This window comes from Rutidosis leptorrhynchoides, chromosome 7, assembly GCF_046630445.1.
Source record: "Rutidosis leptorrhynchoides isolate AG116_Rl617_1_P2 chromosome 7, CSIRO_AGI_Rlap_v1, whole genome shotgun sequence".
Taxonomy (NCBI): domain Eukaryota; kingdom Viridiplantae; phylum Streptophyta; class Magnoliopsida; order Asterales; family Asteraceae; genus Rutidosis; species Rutidosis leptorrhynchoides.
The window spans coordinates 348101860-348125994 of record NC_092339.1 but is presented as its reverse complement, the minus strand read 5'-3'; the positions used below and the strand labels follow the sequence as shown (position 1 = coordinate 348125994).

General features: G+C 32.3%; 2 protein-coding genes and 1 non-coding gene across 4 annotated transcripts; all 3 read left to right on the top strand.

Annotated features, from left to right (window-relative positions):
- The first annotated feature begins 24 nt into the window (after positions 1-24).
- LOC139856995 (AP-2 complex subunit mu-like) lies at positions 25-3896 on the top strand. 2 transcript variants are annotated; one of them, XM_071845705.1, is made up of 12 exons: positions 25-273; positions 1172-1349; positions 1549-1639; positions 1740-1834; positions 1956-2097; positions 2175-2313; positions 2404-2520; positions 2633-2723; positions 2988-3130; positions 3235-3349; positions 3451-3495; positions 3596-3896. In XM_071845705.1, exons 1-12 carry the CDS (start codon positions 191-193, stop codon positions 3674-3676), a joined length of 1320 nt encoding a protein of 439 aa, XP_071701806.1. In that variant the 5' UTR covers positions 25-190; the 3' UTR covers positions 3677-3896. The 2 variants fall into 2 exon arrangements, with proteins under 2 accessions (XP_071701806.1, XP_071701807.1); XM_071845706.1 differs by having other exon boundaries at positions 1959-2097; positions 3596-3891.
- A 1012-nt stretch (positions 3897-4908) lies between these two features.
- On the top strand, positions 4909-5109 carry LOC139860794 (U2 spliceosomal RNA). Its single transcript, XR_011763411.1, has one exon. It is a non-coding gene; the product is annotated as a U2 spliceosomal RNA (small nuclear RNA).
- A 644-nt stretch (positions 5110-5753) lies between these two features.
- On the top strand, positions 5754-10949 carry LOC139857806 (AT-hook motif nuclear-localized protein 10-like). The gene is made up of 5 exons (XM_071846646.1): positions 5754-6292; positions 6824-6876; positions 8935-9066; positions 9423-9584; positions 10418-10949. The coding sequence occupies exons 1-5, from the start codon at positions 5791-5793 to the stop codon at positions 10739-10741; spliced, it is 1173 nt and encodes a 390-aa protein (XP_071702747.1). The 5' UTR covers positions 5754-5790; the 3' UTR covers positions 10742-10949.
- Positions 10950-24135: the final 13186 nt, after the last annotated feature.

The following is a 24135-nucleotide window of genomic DNA, read 5'->3' as shown; positions in this document are numbered from 1 at the left end:
TGCCCTGAATAGTCAAACACAAATCGTCTGTATACTGTTACTACTACAGCTGCCATTCAAGAAATTGTTTCAACAAAAAAATCTGAAAATCCCCAAATTCTAACAAAAAGGTTCTATTAGATCCGATCTGGCCTGATCCGATTTGTAAATTCAGTTACTCAGTTGTTGACTTCACCGGCGGCCTAAAGAGATGCCGGTGGCAGCATCCGCAATTTACTTTTTAAATCTTCGCGGTGATGTTCTCATCAATCGTCTTTATCGCGATGACGTCGGGTTCGTGCCCTAATTACTTTCATTTTTTAATTTTGTTGATTAATCACTAATCAATTTCTTTCTTTCTGTAAGTATTAAATTAATTGTTATAATAGGTCATATAACATGATTTAGGTTACTAATTTGATGTGTTACTTGCAACAGGATGTTTATTTATTTATGTATAAAAGTAGTACTGTTGTTTACATTTCAATTTCAATTACTTGGTGTAACCTAGAAATTAGAACCTAATTTCACATAATAGAAATGCTATAGCTGCTTATCTGTTTTGTTAATTGAACTGAATTTACATAATTAAATTGGGATCAAGGAAGTTGGTTGAAACAACTACTGGAAACTTAATAATTTTGGTCAATATCTGAATGTTAGGAAGTTTCGTTGATATCGATATCGTTGACGTGTAAGCAAATTATACATTTTAGTGCATAATTTGTACTAAAATTTGTTGTTTGACGGACACTGTCTTCCAATTCATTCTAGTGCTGTCATTCTAGAGAATTATATTTATTAAAGTGTCGGAAATTTATCTTTTCACTAGATTTGTAGAGGCAGTTGTGGTGTTGTCAATGATATATTCATTTGCAAACAAAATGATATGTCACGATCTTAAAAAACTTTAATAAAAGTTCCTATTTTTTGGTAAGCTTACTCTTGCATGGGTATGCTTCAATTTGTAGAAATAGATCCTACTAATAATCGGAAAAACTTGAAATTTAGGAGGTGTATGTGAAATGATCATATACCTTCATTTGTTAATATCTGTTTCTATATTACATGAATGATTGTGAGAAAATTGCATGCACAACAATATAGGAAAATAATAGAGAAGATAAAAGTTGAATGTTCATTTCCATTATTTTAACGTGTTTATGTATCTTATATTGTCAATTTTTTTTAGGGGCAATATGGTTGATGCGTTTAGACTGCATATAATGCAAACAAAGGAACTAGGAACATGTCCTGTGCGCCAAATTGGTGGTTGCTCTTTCTTCTATATGAGAATTAGCAACGTCTACATTGTTATCGTTGTCAGCAGCAATGCCAATGTAGCCTGTGCATTCAAATTTGTTGTTGAGGTTATCATCTTATTTTTAAGCCTCTACTTAATTCATATCTGTTTGGTTACACGTTAAAGTATTAATTCATACCATTTATTGGAAATATGTCTACGTGTGTCTATTTTTCTTGTTATGTAACACACATATATACCCATTAACGTAAGAGTGTTGTAACTTTCAGGGTTAGTGGTAATTTACTATTGTTTTTTTCATGCAGGCGGTTAACTTATTTAAATCATACTTTGGGGGTGCTTTTGATGAGGATGCCATCCGTAACAACTTTGTTTTGATATACGAGTTATTAGATGGTACTTGCTGCTATATTTAAATATCTAAATCATATAATTCCAGTTTTTATTTATAAGAGTATCATTTTTCACTCTGTTGTATATCTTGTTTAATCTGCAGAAATTATGGATTTCGGTTATCCACAAAATCTTTCTCCCGAAATATTGAAATTATACATTACTCAAGAAGGTGTACGCTCACCATTCTCATCCAAGGTTAGATTTATGTTACTTTTCTAGGATCTTAGTTGAATATTTGGTAAAAGAAAGTTTATAACTTTTGTTTAAGGATTTTAAACATTAATGATTTTTATAAAAATAATTTGATGAATGTTAGCAGCCTACAGATAGACCTGTACCCAATGCTACGTTACAAGTAACTGGTGCAGTGGGGTGGCGTAGAGAAGGCCTTGTGTATAAAAAGAATGAGGTCTTTTTGGACATTGTTGAAAGTGTTAATCTTCTTATGTCTTCAAAAGGTACAATTTTTAAATTGTGTTTCACATTTAAATGTATTATTATCGTTCATTTGTTGATATATATTTTAATATAATAGGTAGCGTATTGCGTTGTGATGTAACGGGTAAGATTCTTATGAAGTGCTTCCTTTCTGGAATGCCTGATTTAAAGCTGGGATTAAATGACAAAATCGGACTTGAAAAAGAGTCTGAAATTAAGGCACGCCCTACTAAGAGGTGATTTATAAAAATCTTAAATTTTATATTTTGCCCCATATAATTTTTTATTAAAGAATATTACTTATTACTTATTTAAAAAAAATGCAGTGGAAAAACTATTGAGCTTGATGATGTAACCTTTCATCAGTGTGTAAATCTGACTAGATTTAATTCAGAAAAAACTGTCAGCTTTGTGCCACCTGATGGTGAATTCGAGCTAATGAAGTAAGCTTTTGTCTATTCTTAATCTTTTGATTTGTGTATTTTTTTTTTTTTTTTTGGCTGATGGTTGTGTAAGTTTGTAACATATATGTTGTGTTGGTTTTAATCTAAACAGATATCGTATCACCGAGGGTGTAAATCTTCCGTTCCGGGTATTACCAACGATTAAAGAATTAGGAAGAACGCGCATGGAAGTTAATGTTAAGGTTAGTTATTTATCACCCAAAATGGAACAAAAAGAAAACAAATAAACGTACATACACTCTGTTATTTGAATTTTCCAAATTAAAATAACTTCCTCTAGATGATAAATTTGTTTGCAGTTTGTATGAAAGTGATCACCCAAAATGATTATTTGACCTTTTAATGGTCGGTCTAATAATCGCAAACGGCCGCGTACATTTTAGTAAAAATGTTCGCCGTGTAGCATGATCAGGTTTTATATTAACGTCATTATTATTGGTTTTTAGGTAAAGAGCGTTTTTGGCGCAAAAATGTTTGCACTTGGAGTGGTGATTAAGATTCCAGTACCTAAACAAACTGCAAAAACAAGCATGCAAGTGACATCAGGGCGAGCAAAGTACAATGCTTCTATGGACTGTTTGTTGTGGAAGTGAGTATTTAACCATTTTTATGTACTATTAAGTTAAATGACATTATTATTATTGTTATTAAATGTATCGTTTGTGTTAACATATGTAATGACATAACTTGCAGGATTCGAAAATTTCCGGGACAAACAGAATCAACTTTGAGTGCAGAAGTTGAGTTGATTTCAACTATTGCTGAAAAAAAATCATGGACTAGGCCACCCATACAGATGGAATTTCAGGTTAAAATTCTCAGTTTATTTATTATTTATTTTTAAAAATTATTATTTTCATAATAATTTTAAGTTCAAAAGTAGTAAGTGGTTTAATTGTGGTTTTGTAGGTTCCTATGTTTACAGCATCTGGATTAAGAGTCAGGTTTCTCAAGGTACAATTAATCACACTATACGGTGTTTGTATTGTTACAAAATAAATAAATAATAAATGTTTTAAATATTCGATTTCTAACGTCGCCGCGTTATTTGCAGGTATGGGAAAAGAGTGGGTACAACACTGTTGAGTGGGTCAGGTATATTACGAAAGCAGGTTCATATGAGATCAGATGCTAGATCGAACCCACCAAGCGTTATAAGTTCTTGTAGTTGTGTGCTATATTTACAGTTTATAGAAATTATTGGATTTAAATTTGATTTGTATTTTGTATTCTGGAAAAAGTTATAAGTGGTTTTTTTGAGCAAATCACGTATTGAAAGTTGCAGTTGTATTCACGTACTTAATCTTAATGTGTAGTCTTCATTAATGGTATGTTAACCTGCTGAGTGATAAACTGGTAACCAAAATTTGATACTTTTGAGACGTATTGAAACTATCTGTTTTAGTTCGAAATTATATTGATATGATATCCGATCGGTATGTTTTAACTAAATAAGAATGCTGATATAGGTTGAAGGAGATGTTTTAGAAACATTGAAAAACGTATGTGCTTAGATTGTTTTTATTATTTATTTATTAGTTTATAGTTTATTAACTGAAAAAGTTTACAGAGAATGTAAATCGTGAAGAGAGATGTTTGGAGTTGGATTTAGCATTTTTTTTTTCTCAAAAAACGATAACCATATATAACTAATGGGGAATTTCATCAAAAAGATAAACCTCTACAAACGTACATACCACGTAAACTACTAAGCTTAACTAACAAACAACCTAAAAAATTCACAACAATGTACATGACATTGCACGAATACAAACCGCATTTAGAATACAGATTACAGAAAGAATATTATACAACATTTGAGAGAAAAAAAAAAAAATGCTAATAAAGCAACTAGATGGTTCCCCCAGGAAGAACCTACGACTCATTATAAAGCAAACCGTCCAATCAAATGTATCATGAAGGCATGAAGCTAATAAATCCGAAAAAGAGGAGAAACGAGATAGACGTTTTTAGTGGCTTTATTAGAGTTGCTCGCTAGCGTAAGTATCCGTCAAAATTGCCATGTGACCTCGTCATGGGATTAAGGGGGCTCGCCAATAAATGTAATAATCCGTTTCACAATAGATAGAGTAAGAAATTGTGAGTGTATTATAAGTTTAAACGGTAAATTATCATACTTGATGAATATATTTATTCCGATAAAAATAAAAATATGTTTAAAATCAATCCATTAATAAAAGACAGGTGATACTCACACACCAGCTTTTGATTCATACACACTTAATTGACTAATATGTCCTTACCTACAATTATAGTGGTTCAACTCCCTAGATGAATTTAAGGATATAATTGTAAGTTTTATGGCAAAAAGTGTGTATGGATCAAAAACTAGTGTGTGAGTATCACCTCCCTTAATAAAAAAGTCAATCCATCAAGTGTAGTTTCTGTTCTTATCAATTTAATATTTAATATGTGGGTCATCGGCCCACGTGATATTAATCTTATTTTTTATGGGAAAAACTTATCACAATAGCTTGCTATTGGGGCTATTGGGGTCTTTGAGCATTGCCTTGGAGTTGCACTACTACCTTGGCTGGCGCACCCCTCCAAATATTGAATGACTCTAGTTATTGAGTTGACAGTAAGCGTCGATTTATTAACGACATGACTAACTCTTAGAGCCTAAAGTAAATTTCATGCAAGATTTTAAATTCATGGAAATTTGATTTTTGACATTTTCATGGCGTCTCAATTTTAATTTATTTTTTTAAAATTTTTTCTTATTTATTGGCCGGATGTCCATTCAGAAGCAATCTCTCTATTCGTCGAATATAGAGAGGGGTGACTTTCTCTACTTTTGAGAGTGTTTTCATCCTGGATGGAGAAATGACTTATTTTTATTATCGGTTAGGGGAATGATTGTCTACATTTCACCTTCCCGTACACTACTTATGTGGTATTGAGTTTTGTTTTTGTTGTTGTTTGATACAAATAAAAATATTTAAAGATTATAAACAAAATTGGAAATTTTTTGTTATTCAATTGCTTTTACTTTGAGGGTTGTGTCATGTGTGCCGATCCGATAGGGGAAAACTTCGTGAGAGAATTTGGATAGTGACTTACGTGTTTTTTCAATTCAACAAATAACACCGGTCAAAATACCCTAATTTTTTCATTTTCAAAACCCTAAAAATCCCATCCTTTCCTCTTTTTTATTATTAAAACCCTTTACTCTTTATTCTGTAAAATCAATTTTAAATTTCTCTGTTCAACATTTTAATTTAATTAATGGAATCACGTGAATCTTTACCACCGCCGTCACTACACCACCAACCCCACCTCCACCACCACCACCAACCACTGCCACCCGGAATGATGATGTCACCAAACACTTACCCACCTCACACCCACCATCAATTACTCAACAACACCAACTCAATCACATCAAACAGTAATAAAAATCCAAACTTGATTAACCCCAATTCGATTCAACATCAACAACGGTTTTCTTTTGATACTTCTGATCAGTACGGTGACGGGTCTTCACCGTCTGGTGGGTTTAGGTCAGGTGGGTATGCAGGTAAACCTGCCCGGAAGAAAAGGGGCAGGCCCAGAAAGTATTCGCCTTCTCAAGATGGCAACATTGATCTCAGTTTAACTCCGGTGCCGGTTACGGCTGATTACGGTAACGGTAACGGTAACGGTAACGGAACTTCGAATTCGGATTCAGCTGCTAAGAAACATAGAGGAAGGCCTGCTGGTTCTGGGAAAAAGCAGTTGGATGCTTTAGGTACAATATAAAGCTTAATTTCCAGTATTAAATGTTTAATTAAGTTATAAAATAAGTTTATTATGATAGATTTGTTAGTTCGACTCGATTAGTTCGAAAAATTTATTTGAGTTTTGTGGAGTTGGGCTGAATATCACTGTTTTCTAGTTCGACTCGCTAACACCCTTAGTTAGATATACAATTTTGCAGCATCAAAGCTAGCAAGTTATAATTTTGATTGTATCTACTCCTGGTGTATTCGTGTCGAATATGTACATTTGAAATATAAAAATGCGTTTTTTTGTATATTTGATATATAAAAATGTCAACTTTGTAAATTTTGTCTATTCATGTGATTTGAAATGTAAGAATTTTGAGTGTACTAACCTATTTTTCTTTTAATTCTAGAACTGATCACTTTATAGTTTATAGATATGTTTTTAATTTAACTTTAGTATATAGTATGTTTTCGGGTTCGTTTTTTGGTTAGATAATATAGTGGTTTAAAGGTAGGTTTATTTATTTATTTTTAACTTTTTTTGTGATGGGCAGGTGTACCTGGAGTTGGATTTACACCTCATGTGATTATCGTCAACGCAGGAGAGGTAATGCTTTTGATTATTTGAGTTATACTAAGGATATTAATATTAATATTAATAATCTTGATTTGAAAAGACTTAATTACACGGATAGTCACTGTGGTTTGTCAAATCTTGCAACTTTAGTCACTATAGTTTTTTTCTTGCAATTTCAGTCACTGTAGTTTCAAACTATTACACGTTTAGTCACTAAAGCAAACTGACATTAGTTTTCTCCGTTAAACCACGGTCATGTGCCAAGCATGTGAGGGTATTTTGGTCATTTTACCCTTGCCCTTTCACCTCCATCTCCAATTTCCTAATTTTCTTCACACAAATCCGAATAAAATCAAATCAAAATGCAAAATCTTAATCAAATCAAAATCAAACCTAAGTAGTTCTTCAAGTTATAACAAATGAAACGTATATAGAATATAGAATATAAAAGCTATAACAAATACTTGTTCGATTACACTCTAATTTTAGAGAATAACTCGTGCTTGTTTACATCAGTTAAATAATAAAATTGCCATTTCTTATGAGCACGGTGACACATAGACAGAAACCTGCATCCACCACATAGATACAAAACCTAAAGTTTAAATAATATATTGAATTTAGGGGTGTTCTTTTTTGTTAAACAAACACTACGACGAGTACGAAATTGGGGGTGTTCAAAGTTTAGTTTTTTAATTTCCAACGGTGGTGGCGATGGACTGTACACGATCTTTAACATGTATGAACACCAACGGCAATGGGTGTTTTCTCCGTCCGCCTTCGCTTCATCCACCGGAGTTCTAATTTCCGGCGATCGAACTCCAGATCTAGTTCTGGTAACGATTTTACCAAAAGTCATGAAACCAAAAGTCAAGATCTGGTAACAATTTGACTTCGGATTTTTTACAAACCATCACCACCAAAATCAAGATCTGGTAACCACCAAAAATCAAGATCTGATTCACCTTCAAGAAACCAATTGCTACTGAAGTTCAGATCAGGCTTCGCCACTACTTTCTCCGACGTCGTCATTTTGAATCGCACAACCACCTTCGTCGCTATTTCTTTATTTATTATCAGCAACAACAGATGATTTTGGCCTTTTGGAAATGGGTATGATGATGATGTGACCAAATGGTTTACTCACTTACTGTAATGGAAATGGATGTGATTTGTATGAGATGGAAATGGAAATGATTTACTCATTTACTGTACATGAATCGCGGAAATATATGGAAATGGTTATGTTCTGATTTTGAACTTCGATTATAAATATGGGTTTGGAAAAAATGTTGCAGGTTGGTGTGTGAGAGTTAAAGGGAAAAATCAAGTTTATTAAGTTTAGGTGGAGAGGAAGAGGTGATGAAAAGGATCAAAATACCCTCACATGACTAGCACGTGACTGATACTTAACGGATCAGATTAACGTCAGTTAGTATGAGTGACTAAACTTGTAAACTTTTGAAAACCCAGTGACTAAACTTGCAAAAAAAAAACCATAGTGATTAACCTTGCAAAATTTGACAATCCACAGTGACCATTCGGGTAATTAAGTCATTTGAAAATTTAGTTTACTATAGGATATATGACTATACTTCCTTGTTTGTTTCAATTTATGTACGTGACCTTATATTGATTTATCATGCATCTCTTAAAGTATTATATGTTACTTTAAATTTAATTATATCCTATACATTTGATCTAGCTAGACATGTACATTAATAAAAATGTAGTGTTAGTCGTAGCATTTTTAAGTGACGTAAAGGGTACTTGACATAATTGTTACTCGTTTCACCTCATATACGTTTTCCTTTTATGTTTCAAAATTTTTTCGGCGATGCAGATCTAATGCATGTTGGATGTATGCAAATATATGATTTGCATATAAGATATTATATTTGTAATTTGTGTATGAACATAACGGTCATATAATAACTACCACCCATTGATAATGTTGTAATCGGATATTCAGATCCGTTGATTATATAATCTCTCGCTTTATAATATCTTAGATCTATTAGTATTATTTCCTGTATATGAATGATGATACTTAAAGTTTCTTGATTTTTCTATTGATTTTATTTACAGGATATAGCCTCGACAATTATATCCTTTTCACAACAAGGACCTCGTACAGTTTGTATTTTATCTGCCAACGGTTCCATCTCTAATGTGACTCTTCGACAGCCGGCGTCGAATGGCGGCACTGTAACATATGAGGTTTATACATTTACATGTGTAAATTATTATTGGTTTTATTTGTGTATATATATATACATAAATACATATATAGAAAAATCTGGATCATTTGAGAAATTTGAACTAATTATTTCAAAATCAGGTGGAAGAGCATTATGGTAACTAAATTCTAGTTAATTAATAAATAATTATTCTTTAGATTCAAATTTGCATGGCAGAAAAAGTTTAAACTTGTTGTTATGTTCTAACGTGTGCACTCTTCTTGTGATACATGTCTTCTTCGGTAATGAATGCTATATGTGGCACATTGGGTGGGTCGAGGACTTATTATTGTGGATATATCTAAACTTAAGTTGATTTCATGGTGTGATTTTCAGGGTCGATTTGAGATAATATCTCTATCAGGTTCGTTTTTGCATTCGGAAAGTGATGGTAATGATAAGAAACCAAGCGGATTGAGCATTTCTCTTGCGGGTTCAGATGGGCGAGTTTTGGGTGGTGGTGTTACTGGAATGTTGGTGGCTGCATCGTCCGTACAGGTCACCTCTCTATACATACACATATGCATATATCTATACATACATATATACGTGTGTTTATTATAGTACTATACTATAAAGGAGTTGATGAAATTAGTTATATACTTATTTATAACCATCTCAAGATAGTCTAGTAGTCTGGTCCCGATATTTGCTCAACATGTTTCAATTTCAAACCTCAATAGCAACATATATTTGGGTGGCCAGGGAAATTGTCGGAAACATCACTGGATAACCCGGTTATGCCGTCTACATCTGTGTAAAAATCAGCATTGCAAAACTTGAAATTAATCAGCGAGTTGAATACTCGGTCAAAGTTGGTCAAAATTAGTCAAAAGTTGGTCAAAATCGGTTTACTAGGAAAATCGCTCAAAACTCGGATTTACTCGGAAAATTGGTTAAAACTCGGGTTTACTTAGAAAATCAGTCAAAATTGGTCAAGACTCGGTCAAAATCAGTCAAAGTCAAACTTGGTCAACATCCGAATACTCCTCAAGTTGCCGAGTACTCCCTAAAATGTCCCGACCGACTAGCGGTTTTTGCAACCTTGGTAAAATACGTCACCTCATCGGCTAGCTTGAACAAGGAAAACTTTATCCGTTTACTTGTATTCAATAAACAATAATATTAAAAAAAAATATAAAAAAATAAACAATTTTTTTAAGTATTGCAAATGAATGTTTACCTCATAAAATATGAAATACAAAATCAACACCATTTTTTTGTTGCTTTTCTATAAAATACAAGGTCTTAAATACCTGACTTTCCGATCGTATATTAAATCTTCTAATTTTAGGTATCGGGAATTTTCATAGTTTCTTATGGTCTATCAGGTTATAGTTGGTAGCTTTATTGCCGAAGCAAAGAAACCAAAAACAGGACTATCGTCAGACGCACCACCACCACACATGTTAAGTTTTGGTGGTGGTGGTGGTGGGGCGGTTCACGGTATAACTCCGCCGTCTGAAGTGGCATCAAGCGAGTCAGATTCTGACGAAAGTGGGAGCAGCCACAGAATCCCGGGATCCTACAACAACGCTACCCAACACCAACAACAACCACAACATGAACAACAACAACAGCAATCTATGCAAAACTTTTCCATGTATTCAAACATGGGCTGGCCAAACTCCACAATGAACATGCTCCCAAATTGACGAGAAGTGATAAATTTTCAACGACAAATCTCACTTGATCATGATGGCGCTCGTAGCATTAAGTTTGTTTGCAGATTAATTTGTGTATATTGATAGTCGGTATACTCGATTTCTCTCTTTTCAGATCCTAAATATTATTATTTAATCTAAAGTGTTTTAATTAATCTTCTTGAATCTGTGAATTGGTGATTAAAAATGGATAGTTACTTAGCATAAGATATCCTTATAACTTAAATTTAGGATTCACAATTGACTATACTTCTTTTGTTTCCTATCGTCCCTGGTTAGTTCAAATGGTGTAGTAATTTGATCACCAAAGTTGTGACTTATGGAACTAAGATATGTAGGCTAATTTGTGCATCAAATGTAGTGATTTTGGTCACCAAAAATAATTTGTAAAAATACTATGGTAAATTAATTTGTGTAGTAAAAGGGTTCGGTTAATATATTTGTTGAACCTCCACATTTTTGTTTTCCTTGTTGGATCAAGTTTATCTGTTTGGACTCGTTGGTGTATACCTGTTATATCAGCGTTTACAAAGATTCATATGATGCTGTTGTGATTGCAACTATACGACAGTTGGTTGAAGCAGTTGGCGGTTTGAATACTTTGGACTGACTATACGAGTGTTGCGAGTGCATGCATGGATGAAACGGATGCTGTTGTGGGTGGGGATGGGCTGTGTTTGACTCGGGTTGTTGCAGTTAGCGATTAATGCAGGTAGACCGTAATGAATTAAGTTTAAACTTTAGTTGACACTGAGGTGAATCATACACAACGAGAGTTGGTGTGATTGTTGACGATTACAAAAGTAAGGTCACTTTTCAAATCTTCATGTTAGTGGAATTGTTTGGTCGCAATTAGAAGGTCTTAGGTGACAAGGAGACTTGCGCCGTGTAATCCTGATTGTTGTGTCTACACTCTGGGGAATTCCAGGTGGACCGATTAGATTATTCTTATACATTATATTTCAGGTTCTTCATTTAAATGCATTTAGCACTAGGGGTAAAAGGTCTATTTCATTTTAACATCATATTGATTGGCTGATCTTTAAACTGCAACCCCTAATCTGTTACTTGTTTTATTTCATTTTATTAGTTTAGTCACATCTTAGTTATACTATCTTGAATTGTGTTAATGTTGTCATGAGGACGATCACTGGATTTTACCAAAGTCTGTACTACTATACGATTAGGTACACTTGCATAGTTGTGTTTTAGTCTTTTAACATGTACCTTTTCATTAATAAATGATATACCTTATTTTCACACATCAGTTATCGGCATTCTTAGTTTGGCAGTTCTCGTCATGTTGTTCTAGATGGGTTACTATTTTGTTGTAGTTAGTATCTAATCATGTGTTGGTTTGGTTACCGTTTTGTTGGTTTAGCCCTTTGTTGTAGTTTAGTTATTATATATATATATATATATATATATATATATATATATATATATATATATATATATATATATATATGGGCAGGATCAATGGGGAAGTAACCAATCGGGGGAAGCGGGGGGAAGCAAAAAATGTTTAGTCGAACTACCATTATATATATATTTTTTTTCGTTTTTTGAAAAAACCTTGTTCACGAACATTATAGATGAGATGAAAATATGAACATTTAGTAGAGACACTTTGTGATAAATGTTTTTATTTTGGCGGAAAAACGCTCGAAGAAGTAATATATAACAATTATCGTGTTTTTCGAGCGTATGTTGAGGTTTTAGCTATTGGGGTTTAGATATTAGGGTTTAGATATTAGGGTTTATAGGGTTTAGAAATCTAGGGTTTAGGGTTTAGATTTAGGATTTAGATTGAGTTTTTAACACGAACGGTTTAGAGTTTAGGGTTTAGGGTTTGGTGTTTTGAGTTTATGGAATAAACCCAAAACACCAAACCCTAAACCCTAAACCTTAAACTCTAGATCGGGCTAAATTTTACTTCACAAAACATGAAGAAAAAAAACGTTCATATTCTTCACGAACAATATTATCTTGAATGTTAATTTTGTCGATCGTTTTCCCGCCTAAATAATAACATTCATAACGAAGTGTCTCTTCTAAATGTTCATATTTTCGTGTGATCTTGATGCTGGAAAAAAAAATTCCAAAAAAAAACGAAATTTTTTTTTATTTGCTTCCCCCAGCTTCCCCCCGATTAGTTACTTCCCCATTGATCCTGCCCCTATATATATATATATATATATATATATATATATATATATATATATATATATATATATATATATATATATATATATATATATATATATATATATATATAATAACTAATACAATAGCTAAAATAATATAATAAATGTAAAAAATCAATGTAAAAATATATTACCCGTTTGAACCATTTGACACGTGATTCATTTGACCCGTGACCCTTTTCGACCCGTTACTCAACCCGACACAACCTGAACCATTTAGATTCGTTTAAATATTTGACCCGCTTGACCCATTACCCATTTCAACAAAAAACATTTTAACCCGTTAACCAAACTGACTCTACTTAACCCATTTTCCACATAGTACTTTAACCATACCATATAGAATTTAATTTCATACTTATATCACAAACCTAATATTAATATCAAAACTAAATAAGAAAAGTCCGTGCTAAAAAGGAATATTTATTAGTCACAATGCGTATTTTAATGAAGGAAAAAGGCAATATTGTTTGTGACGACGAACTAGACAGGAAACGTACATATAATCTATGTTCTATTACTTAATTAGATTCTAGTCAATGTCTTCAAAAATTGATTAAGAATTAATGGAATAAGACAGTATCTGTCTCTAATGATGATATTAACTATGCCATATCTAGCTAATATAGTATAAAAAATGTTTAAAAGTATAGTACGGAACACCATCATGCGATGATTTACAAGCTAAACACAGTCAAAGTCTGAACTCAAATCAATACTACGAGTTATCTTCATGGTTTTCAACCTAATCATCTATCCATCCAAAACGTATAATATTATGTTAATTACGCATTGATTTTGAAGGAGGTGTTAATTGTAGGTTTCCACGAGTTAGATTACAATTGGCTAGTAATTGTGCAATGTTATGGGTTGTAATACGATGTAGTTTTAATAGACGTGTCAAATATATCATAGAATCTATCAATAAAGCTCTCAATATTGTAATCTTTTAAACGTTTTGATCTATTTATTTTAATTCTTCTTTTTAGCGAAAAATATAATACACTTATAGGTAAATAGATAAAATTTTCTTTGTTCAAATTACTCGAAGAAGAAAATTATATTTTGCTTAAATTTATTTGTAATCTTTTAAACATTTTTATCTATTTAATTTAATTCTTCTTTTTAGCTAAAAAATATAAACACTTACAGGTAAATAGATAAAATTTTCTTTGTTCAAGCTACTTGAAAAAGAGAATTATATTTTGCTTAAATTTATGTTGTTTAATCAGGTTATCTCGTGATCATTTTTAAATTTTCTCTGCCCTGATACCTTTGATATAATGATAATTTAATCAAGATAAAGGAGACAGCCGATCATTATCTAGTTATTATTACAGACAGCTGACTCCATCTTTGTTTATGAGTGACTATAATTTCAATGTAAAATGGTGAATATATGTGTTGTGCCGGCAGTTGAACAAGAGGATAGTAACAAAACTAGGAATTTAAATTTATTTAGAATAATCAATTAAGACTCTATTCGGGTTGAAGAATGTGTACATATGAGTATGAGTATAACGTTTGTCGTGCGCAGACTTCGAAGATAAATTCTTGGAACGATTAGGCAAGTCGTGATTATTTTAGATTAAATTTTTTGTATATGTTGTTGGAAATTTAGTGTAATTGAGGAATTTAATCTACACTTATAAATGGGTTAGGAGGTACGGAGTGTACACCCATTAAGTGATAGATTACCCGGACCCGAAAGTGGTTTTCCATTATCACAAATTTGAGTGATTACGGAAGTATTATTCCTGCACTAGGTGAAACATCTCCATCGTGGAAATAAAACAAACAACTTTATGAAAAGGATTTAATCGATTTCCTTGATTTGGTTGTTGGAAATAAAACAAACAACTTTATGAAAAGGATTTGTTTTAGATTTGAAAAGGAAATTAGTTAGTGAAACATCTCCATCGTGGAATAATACTTGTTTTTGGGTGCCTATAAATAAGGACTATCATTCATGAGAAAAAATAGATACAAAAACACCTTAATACTCTTATGCAAAAGAGTTCTTGTTTACTGCCAATAACAAGAACTAATCTCTGTCTTATCCCAAAGTGATATTCGTGTAACCCAGACAATAAGGGTCGAATAATTACTTTCGAAAAGTGATACCAGTGATTTATCCGGCTATCGATTATTTTACCCTACAAGAAATTTAAATAAAACCTCCAACATATGTTAGGTGTTTAATTACATAGACACACGAATTGAACAACCACATAAATTTAGGTATAAAAAAATGATAGATCAAATGTTATTATTATTTTTATATACTATAACTGTAGACTATAGAAGTATAGATAGATAAAAGTGCATTCTTTTTTATTTATTTATCGGTATCTTGATATATATTTTAGTGTTTAGTGTATTGGTGTATTAGCGGTCATACTATATTTTTTACTCTAACTAAATTGAATTATCCCAAAACGAATTCTGTGAAACATAGACACATAAATTAAAGGGGTGATCTAAATCACTTAGGTGACTGACTCAAATTTAGTGTGTTACTGATGACTTTATCAGTTAGAAAAAGTGAAGAGTAAGAGATAGGTTAGTTGAGGTGTTAATAAGTTCTTATTGTTTTATTGTTAGTAATTTAAATAATTCAATAAATAAAAATAATTAATATAAATTAAATAAAAATAACTTCATTAATAATAAAATAAAATATGTAATATCTTTTTAATTTAATTAAATTAAGCTCATTTAATATGCAATTTCCATATATACTAACAGCCACGCGAATTTTGGTCGTTTGCCAAAAAAAAAAAAAAACAATCAAACGACAAAGTCAAAAACAAAGGGAAAAATAACATATTCACCCCCCAAAGTTTGAACAATATACAACTCCACCCCTCAAAAGAGGGGTTCAAAATGTCAAATCGGTATTCTAATTAATAAACTCCACCCAAATTTTCAAATACGCATATCTTCCCGCTCGCTAGGCGTTAAATTTTGCCGACCTCACCGTTCAACTCGAAATAATCTTGCGAACCCAACGCAACTAACTATACGCGAAACGGACGCTTTTTAAAAAACGATAAATACTCCGGTCTATCTTCCATACATATACATACACGTATAATAAACAACCCAAACTACCTACATCATATTGATGATTCCGTTTCCCTTTTTTACGCAATCTTCCCGGCGTTAAAAACGCACAGGCCATTAGGTATACTAGGTACTAACCACGTGTATCCAAACACATCTGTAGCAATACATTTTTAATTCTGTAAATACATAACGCTACGTCAACTATAATATGCAACCCGAAAGATCCCGCAGCATCGCGCGGGTCACTTTTGCTAGTTTATATACATATGCATTAGTTCATTTTTTAAGAAAAAAATATTTTATATAAAGCCCATTTTATTACCTACACATTAGCTCATGTTACCCATTTTTATTTGGAAACTTAATTGATATGTCCTTTTTCCCATAAATAATTTAACGATAGGCTCTTAAAATCACGAAATTGTAAAACCCCCGCACCACGCACCAAGCACGGTGTGTGGTGCTGTTGTTTGGTCGTTCATTCATTTGAACGACATCGTCCAAGGTTACACGCACAACCCACCAAGCATGGTGTGTGTTACTCAGTGCATGGTGTGTGACACTTAGTCATTGATTTATTTCTACGACATTGTTCAAGGTTACACATGACTTAAACCACACACCAAACAGGTGATTGGAGCTTGGTCGTTGATTCATGTCTACGGCATCTTCTAAGGTTAAATACAAAGGCTCCCTTGATCATTTTCGTGCACGCTTAGTTGCCAAGGGTTTTCAAACAACGTCCGGGTCTTGACTACACTGAAACATTCAGCCCGATAGTTAAACTGACAACCGTACGCACACTTCTGGTCTTATACCAAGCTCCTCGAGCCTGGTATAATGAGCCTACTACTTTCCTTTTTGGTCATTGACATAGGTCTAGCATATTTCAGATCGACACGGTCCAGTAAGTCCAGAATGTACTTATTCTGGCTGAGAAATATACCCTGAGTAAACGGAATCACTTCAACCCCTAAAAAGTATCACAATAAGCAAGCTCCTCTATAACAACCCTCACTTTTTGACTTCTGAAATTACTGAAATGACCCTAGAGTTTACTGTCTGACTATACGTATTAATTATTTAAGGGTTGTTATATACACAATCAATTTAACGTTGACCAAATAATAAACTTTTATTCGACACTCACTGCTAATTAAAATTTATGCATTTCAATAATATTATTTATAACTATTAATCTATAAGTAATAAATAAAAAGTGACATTTATATAAATAATAAAATAATTGGGAACTAAATAAAAATAAATACAAGTCATGAATTAGTAAAAAGAAAATAATACTTATCATGTAGTAAATGTAAAAATAATAATAAACATAATAATAATAATAATAATAATAATAATAATAATAATAATAGTAATAATAATGAGACTAAAGAATCTTAAACAATTACATCCTTATGTTGACTAAAAATAAAGTATAAACTAGTACATCCTTATGTTGACTAATTATAAACTACTACCACCTTTTGTTGATTAAAAATTATAAAATAAAATAAAATCATTAATTAGAACATCCTTATGTTGACTAACACTCTAATACTTGCACTATATAAACACTCCTAGACTCCTAGTTTCTCATTCACAAATCACACCAAAATCCTCTCTCAAAAACAATCTCTCCCTCTCCCTCTCTTGTGGTATTCGGATCTTCAAGCTTGTTCTTCGTGTTCTTCAAGAATCTTCAAGGAGTTCTTCAAGATTTTTAAGGCTTTGATCTTCCATCTTCATCGTGTTCATCTTTTCTTTGTTAATTATCTTGAATCTTCAAAGGTATAACATAAACCCTAAACTATTTACATAAACTTTAATCTTTGTTAATTCATATTCATATTATAAACTTGTTATTCATAAGTATATACATAAACACTCCTAGATTTATATATACATATATACATGTAAAAAAAAAATTAAAAAAAAAATATTTTTATGTATATATACGAATTATATATACATATACATATTAAAACCTTAAACCCTAATACTACTTATGCTAGTACTTAACATGTATACACTATTACTATTACTAGCACCTATAACCTACTACTTATATTGTAGTACAAAAACATTTTGGGATATGTATTAGAGATGTATAGATCTTCGAACTTTCTTGACGAATGGTTTCTACGAGATTCTAGGCAGAGGGTTTGGATTTCTGATTTAAAGGGTCCTATGGCTCAAGCCCCTAGATCTAAATTAGTCATTTGAAGGGAAAGGGGTGATTGGAAGCTTATCTAATACGGCAAGTATCCTAAAATGAAAAACACTCATAAAAGTAGAAACTCTCTAGTCATAGAAACTTAGTAAAATAAGAAACTTTCTAAAAATGGAAACTTTATAAAAATAGTAACTTACTAGGAGTAGAAACTTAGTAAAACAAACTATACTTAAACACATACTTAAACTTAAACATGGGCAAAACACTTAACTACTCTTAAATGTCAATAGGTTGACTTTCCTGCTCACTCGTTCAACTCTTTATTCCGAGGAATAACTCTCTCTCTACTTACTAAGGTGACTTTCATAGCCCCACTCTTATTGCTATAGCACTTTTTATACTTACTGGGGTGAGACACATGCTGCTTTTATACTTTAAACAACTTAGACACAAGTACGAACCTAAACTGTACTATGACTAGCTTATGCTACTAAGACCCCACAGTGATATTTTTTAATTGCTTTCAGGGTAAGGCATTCTTAATTATTGGGGGTAGGCCTATCGGGAGTAACGTTCCCGATACATTTGACCGCGATGTCTTTGTATTACTTAATAATGATTTAAACATGGTGATAAGGTACTGTCAACTTATCATCGGGGCAACAAAACAAACGTTTAGTCTAAAATATCACGAATCAGTACTACTTTTGGATCTGCGAGATCTACTTTTTGATCCTGCGGGAGATCAACTTTACAACTAAATCTTGTGGTCTAAAAACAACGATAACTACATTTGTTAAACCTATGAACTTCACTCAACCTTTTTGGTTGACACTTTAGCATGTTTTGTCTCAGGTGCTGTTTGATTCAAGCTTTCTTATCTACTACTTATGTGATGCTACTTGGACTTAGGATCAAGAGATATCGCATTTATTACTTCTGCATATGAACAATTACTTTATCGTTATTTCCATTATTGTAACGACATTTCATTTTCCGCTGCATACTCAATAAAGTTAAATTTTCTCATTTAGTATTGTTCTCGTATTATAATATGTTGGTTTATTTGATATTAGTAACGTTTCTTCCAGACCCTATTGGGAAGACGTTACAGATTGGTATCAGAGCATAACCAGGCTGTTATAGAGAACCAGGATTGCATTTTTATGTGTACCTTACTTGCTAGCTAGGGTGCCTTAGCAATCTAGGGAACTATAACCTTTCCTGCCTTAGACTTAAAGCACTTAGGATTGCCTTATAAACTTAACAATCATGCTTTACCAAACTTGACTTAAAGATTCTAATCAAAGTCTCTTTCCTAATGTAGGGCTACAACTTTCCTTGACCATAGTGCCTTTAATTGTTGCCTTTAACTGTTAAATGCTACACTATACTTTAGAAACTTTACTTATCTTAGAATGCCGAGCTAATCTAAGAACTCTGCTCACTTTCCTGAGTACTATCCAATTACACCACCGCATCTAAATGCGACACAATGATTTCAGAAATTCTTGACATTCATAAGTCATCTATCATGGTTATGTGTATTACATATGTATTACATGAAATATTATCCATGATTTTGAAATTCTTATAATTGTTACTACTCACACTCAAACGTATATAACTCTCTGTTATATCACGTACCTATATGCCTTATGCCTTTATGCATCGGTTTGCGAATTGAAAAATGTCATTGGGTTATCACAGTATACAAATTGAAAGTCTTTAATCAAAAGATTATTAGATTACATACTTATCACTTTATGATCTCGACACGTCATACTGCCATTATTAAAGTAAAGACACATCATATCTTATTATATCTTATCGTATCTATCCTAATAGATTTTGTCTAACACTTTTCCTAAATTCCCTCCGTAAATTACAGAAATCTTTTTGCTATATACACGTATTCGAGGAGACGAAAATATCATCCAGTATTCAACACTAATCTCATATCAAAAATCCTATTCCAAACACATAATATGGATTCCTCGAACTCTTCGAGCTCCAATGGCAGCGTAACCGGAATGAACGAACCAATCAGCCATCATCTATTTTGGATGAATTGGGGATGGGCTCGTAGTAAACTTAATCAATGGAGACAAGAAGAGGTGATCCCTTCCACCAACCGAATTCACCTCTTGGTGGAGAACCTGAAGTACTTACTGGCGAACCCGTTCGGAACACTATTTTCACCCTCATTTCCAGGATATCCAGTCACGAATATATAATATCTAAAATTTTAGATCTTATTCATCCACTTGTCCGAACCGCCAATCATCCCGGAATAATAGAAGAAGTCAACGAGCTTCGCGCTCGAGTAGTGGCTCTGGAGAATATGGTGCGAAACCTACAAACACCAGCACCAGCACCAGCAGCATAACCAGTACCACCAGTACCATCGGCATCACCACCAACATCACCAGCTTCACCAACGACAACATCCGCATTCCACGCCTCAACATCACACTCAGTACCTCAAACATCAACATCATACACCCCATAGATACCAAGGAATATTAGTAATAATGAGTTAAGATGTATTGACTCATTCTTCCTGAAGAATTACATATGTATACTTTATATATATGGATTGGAACAATAATAAATCTTTTCGTACTAAGCTATTACGTGTGAATCTTAACTAGTATGTACTGCATGGTTAATTCATATCATAATATGCTATGATGTACATCTTTTGTTAATAACTTAACAATCGTTAATCATTGCTTCAACACAATAAACTCCATTTCGTAATAAACCAAGTGTATTACTCAAATACATGATTGATTGTATACTTTAATTTTCGATGTACTCGAAACTTTCTAGAAAACATCATTAGTGCCTTATGAATTTCACAAGAATTCCACGAGCACCAACATCATATACCGAAGTATATCAATAATAATGAATGATGAAGTATTGATTCATAACTTCATTAGCGAAATATTTCACGACAATTATGAAATCTCAAAGGTTTTGGAGATTATTTATTCTCGTTTCAACAGTAAATCAAATGAGTTTAATATTATATTAACTCATTAAAACCATGATTACATCTGAAGAATACATATATGAACGTATATCTTCTCTTTTGTACAAACTGATAATTGTGAAAAATATTTTAACGGGTAGGTAAAACCCGAGAGATATTCATATCTCATATAAATATGTTACATTGTACATTCTTCCATTCTGATTCAGCAGTTGTTAACTATACTACTTACATTCACATGATATATGTATATGTTCACCAAATAACAACCATTTTCATACAAATTTAGTTACATATTCTGATTTTGACATATCGGAACTTAAGTAAAGCTTTAGCAAGTGTTATCTTCCTAAAGATCACTACAATCATGAATTATATTCATTCGTATTCTATGATGAATTATCACATCAAACCACCGAACTTACCATTCCTTACTTTTGAAAATCACAACATTTTTTCGTCAACCGTTAGGTCCATTGATGGATGCATCTTACGCTTAAACACTTCAAATTCAAAATTCTTGAAAACATCCTTTGAATCTTGACGATCGCAATCAGCGTTTAATCATCTAAAAATGAAATTTCTTGAAACCATCTTGGATTGATAACCGATGATTCAAATATGGCTGCATTAAATGCAGAGGAAACAGAAAAATTGTAGATGGTCTTAAGGGCCAACAGTTTGATAATAAAGAATGGTACGTTGGAAAAGCTCAAAAGAAAATTTTGAACTGAAAAACGGATTGAGCTAACCATGGAGGAGACTAAGGACAAACACAAGGGCCAAACCCTATATTCAAAGAATCCAGGTAATTCTGGATTCGGTGAAATCTTTAGAGAATATCTTGCTCCGAAGTAATGTTAAAAGCTTGCGGAAAATTTTTCTTCATCAACTTTCAAACTTAGAAATTCTAAAATATCATCATAAATATCCTCTATATTTCGGAAGATATCTTCATAACGATTCATGTCCGCAATTAAGTATCTCTTTGCGATATCTTTATAAAGGAAACTGTTTTAGTTTCTATATTCTGTAAAATTCGAGTTTAAATTATAAATGCTTTGAAGAAGTGTTGAGAATTGAAGCATGAGTTAGTATAATATAATGACGTCAGACCAACGTGATTATATTACAGTAAGTCATGCTAAGTTTTTAATGGAAGATGATGATTCATAGATTTTATAATCATCATTTGCCATGTTACACGACTCTTACATTCTATTTAACCTCTAAACATATCAAGAAAATATTTTTCTTGATGATTCGGTCTTTTACGGATATTCTGGTAATATGACAAATCAAATCGTGCTATTACCTTTCCTTTCTACTTTATATATTATGATCATTTTAAACTTCATACCTATGAATTCTGGACCATTACTCGCTTGACTTGAAGTCGAGAAGAAGAAACAAAAGCATAAAGCTCCGACATATAAGGGAAAATATAAAGCCCGATAACGACTCCGAAATTACAAACCGTGTATATCAATGCGTATAGCAATATAAAGACACGGGATAATTAAAAACACTATAACCCCAAGAGCATAGTAGAAGTAAACAGATTCCTCTAGCGGTAAAAGAAAAAGAAGAATGACTGCATATATGGTCAATATAATAACCAGGATCAGAACTGGATTAAGCATTTTCTTAATCTTTTGGAAGTTTGAATTGAGAAAGAAAGTATAGAAGTGGTGAAGATAATGAAACGGAAGAAGCTAATTTATAGCAAAATTCCAAACACATCAATCGAGGCAAATCACCGCATTTAATCAAACAAATCTCAAAATTTCGTAAATACCGGAGAATCAAATCTTATAGATTACGAAGATTTCCTTTAATTCCTCGAATTTCGGAAATCAATCGTGACTACGTCAAAAGTTAAGGCGAACATTTAATTTTCTCATTTCACTCTTTTATGATAGCTTCGTTTATACTCTTCCTATAAACAAATCGTTTTATCCATATTATTCAATAGTGATAAAACTTTATTTTTCAACTTATATTCATCATTAAAATATTCTTGTTGTAAACAATGAAGATCTCTATCAAATTTCATGACTGTGATTTTCACGAACTCCTCTCTGTTTGTCTGCCCTAATATTGTGGCATAAAATGCTCAAGGTTTTAAATGAGCTCAATACCATTCATAACACATTTCATGTATCCAATTTACTGAAATGACTTGTATAACATCATCATTTTGAATGATCTTCGCATTAATGATAAAATGCACTTCGTTGAAGAATCTATAGAAATCATGGAAGGAGAGGTCAAACAAACGCGTAAAAGCAACATACCTATCATTAAAGTCTGTTGGAATTCGCGTAGAGGCCCCGAATATACCTGGGAACGCAAAGACCATATGAAACGGAAATATCCCCATCTCTTCTCAACTGCTGATGCATCCGAGAAGTCTACCTAAAACTTCGGGACGAAGTTTTTATTAACGGGGAGGTACTATAACAACCCTCACTTTTTGACTTCTGAAATTACTGAAATGACCCTAGGGTTTACTGTCTGACTATACGTATTAATTATTTAAGGGTTATTATATACACAATCAATTTAACGTTGACCAAATAATAAACTTTTATTCGACACTCACTGCTAATTAAAATTTATGCATTTCAATAATATTATTTATAACTATTAATCTATAAGTAATAAATAAAAAGTGACATTTATATAAATAATAAAATAATTGGGAACTAAATAAAAATAAATACAAGTCATGAATTAGTAAAAAGAAAATAATACTTATCATGTAGTAAATGTAAAAATAATAATAAACATAATAATAATAATAATAATAATAATAATAGTAATAATAATGAGACTAAAGAATCTTAAACAATTACATCCTTATATTGATTAAAAATAAAGTATAAACTAGTACATCCTTATGTTGACTAATTATAAACTAGTACCA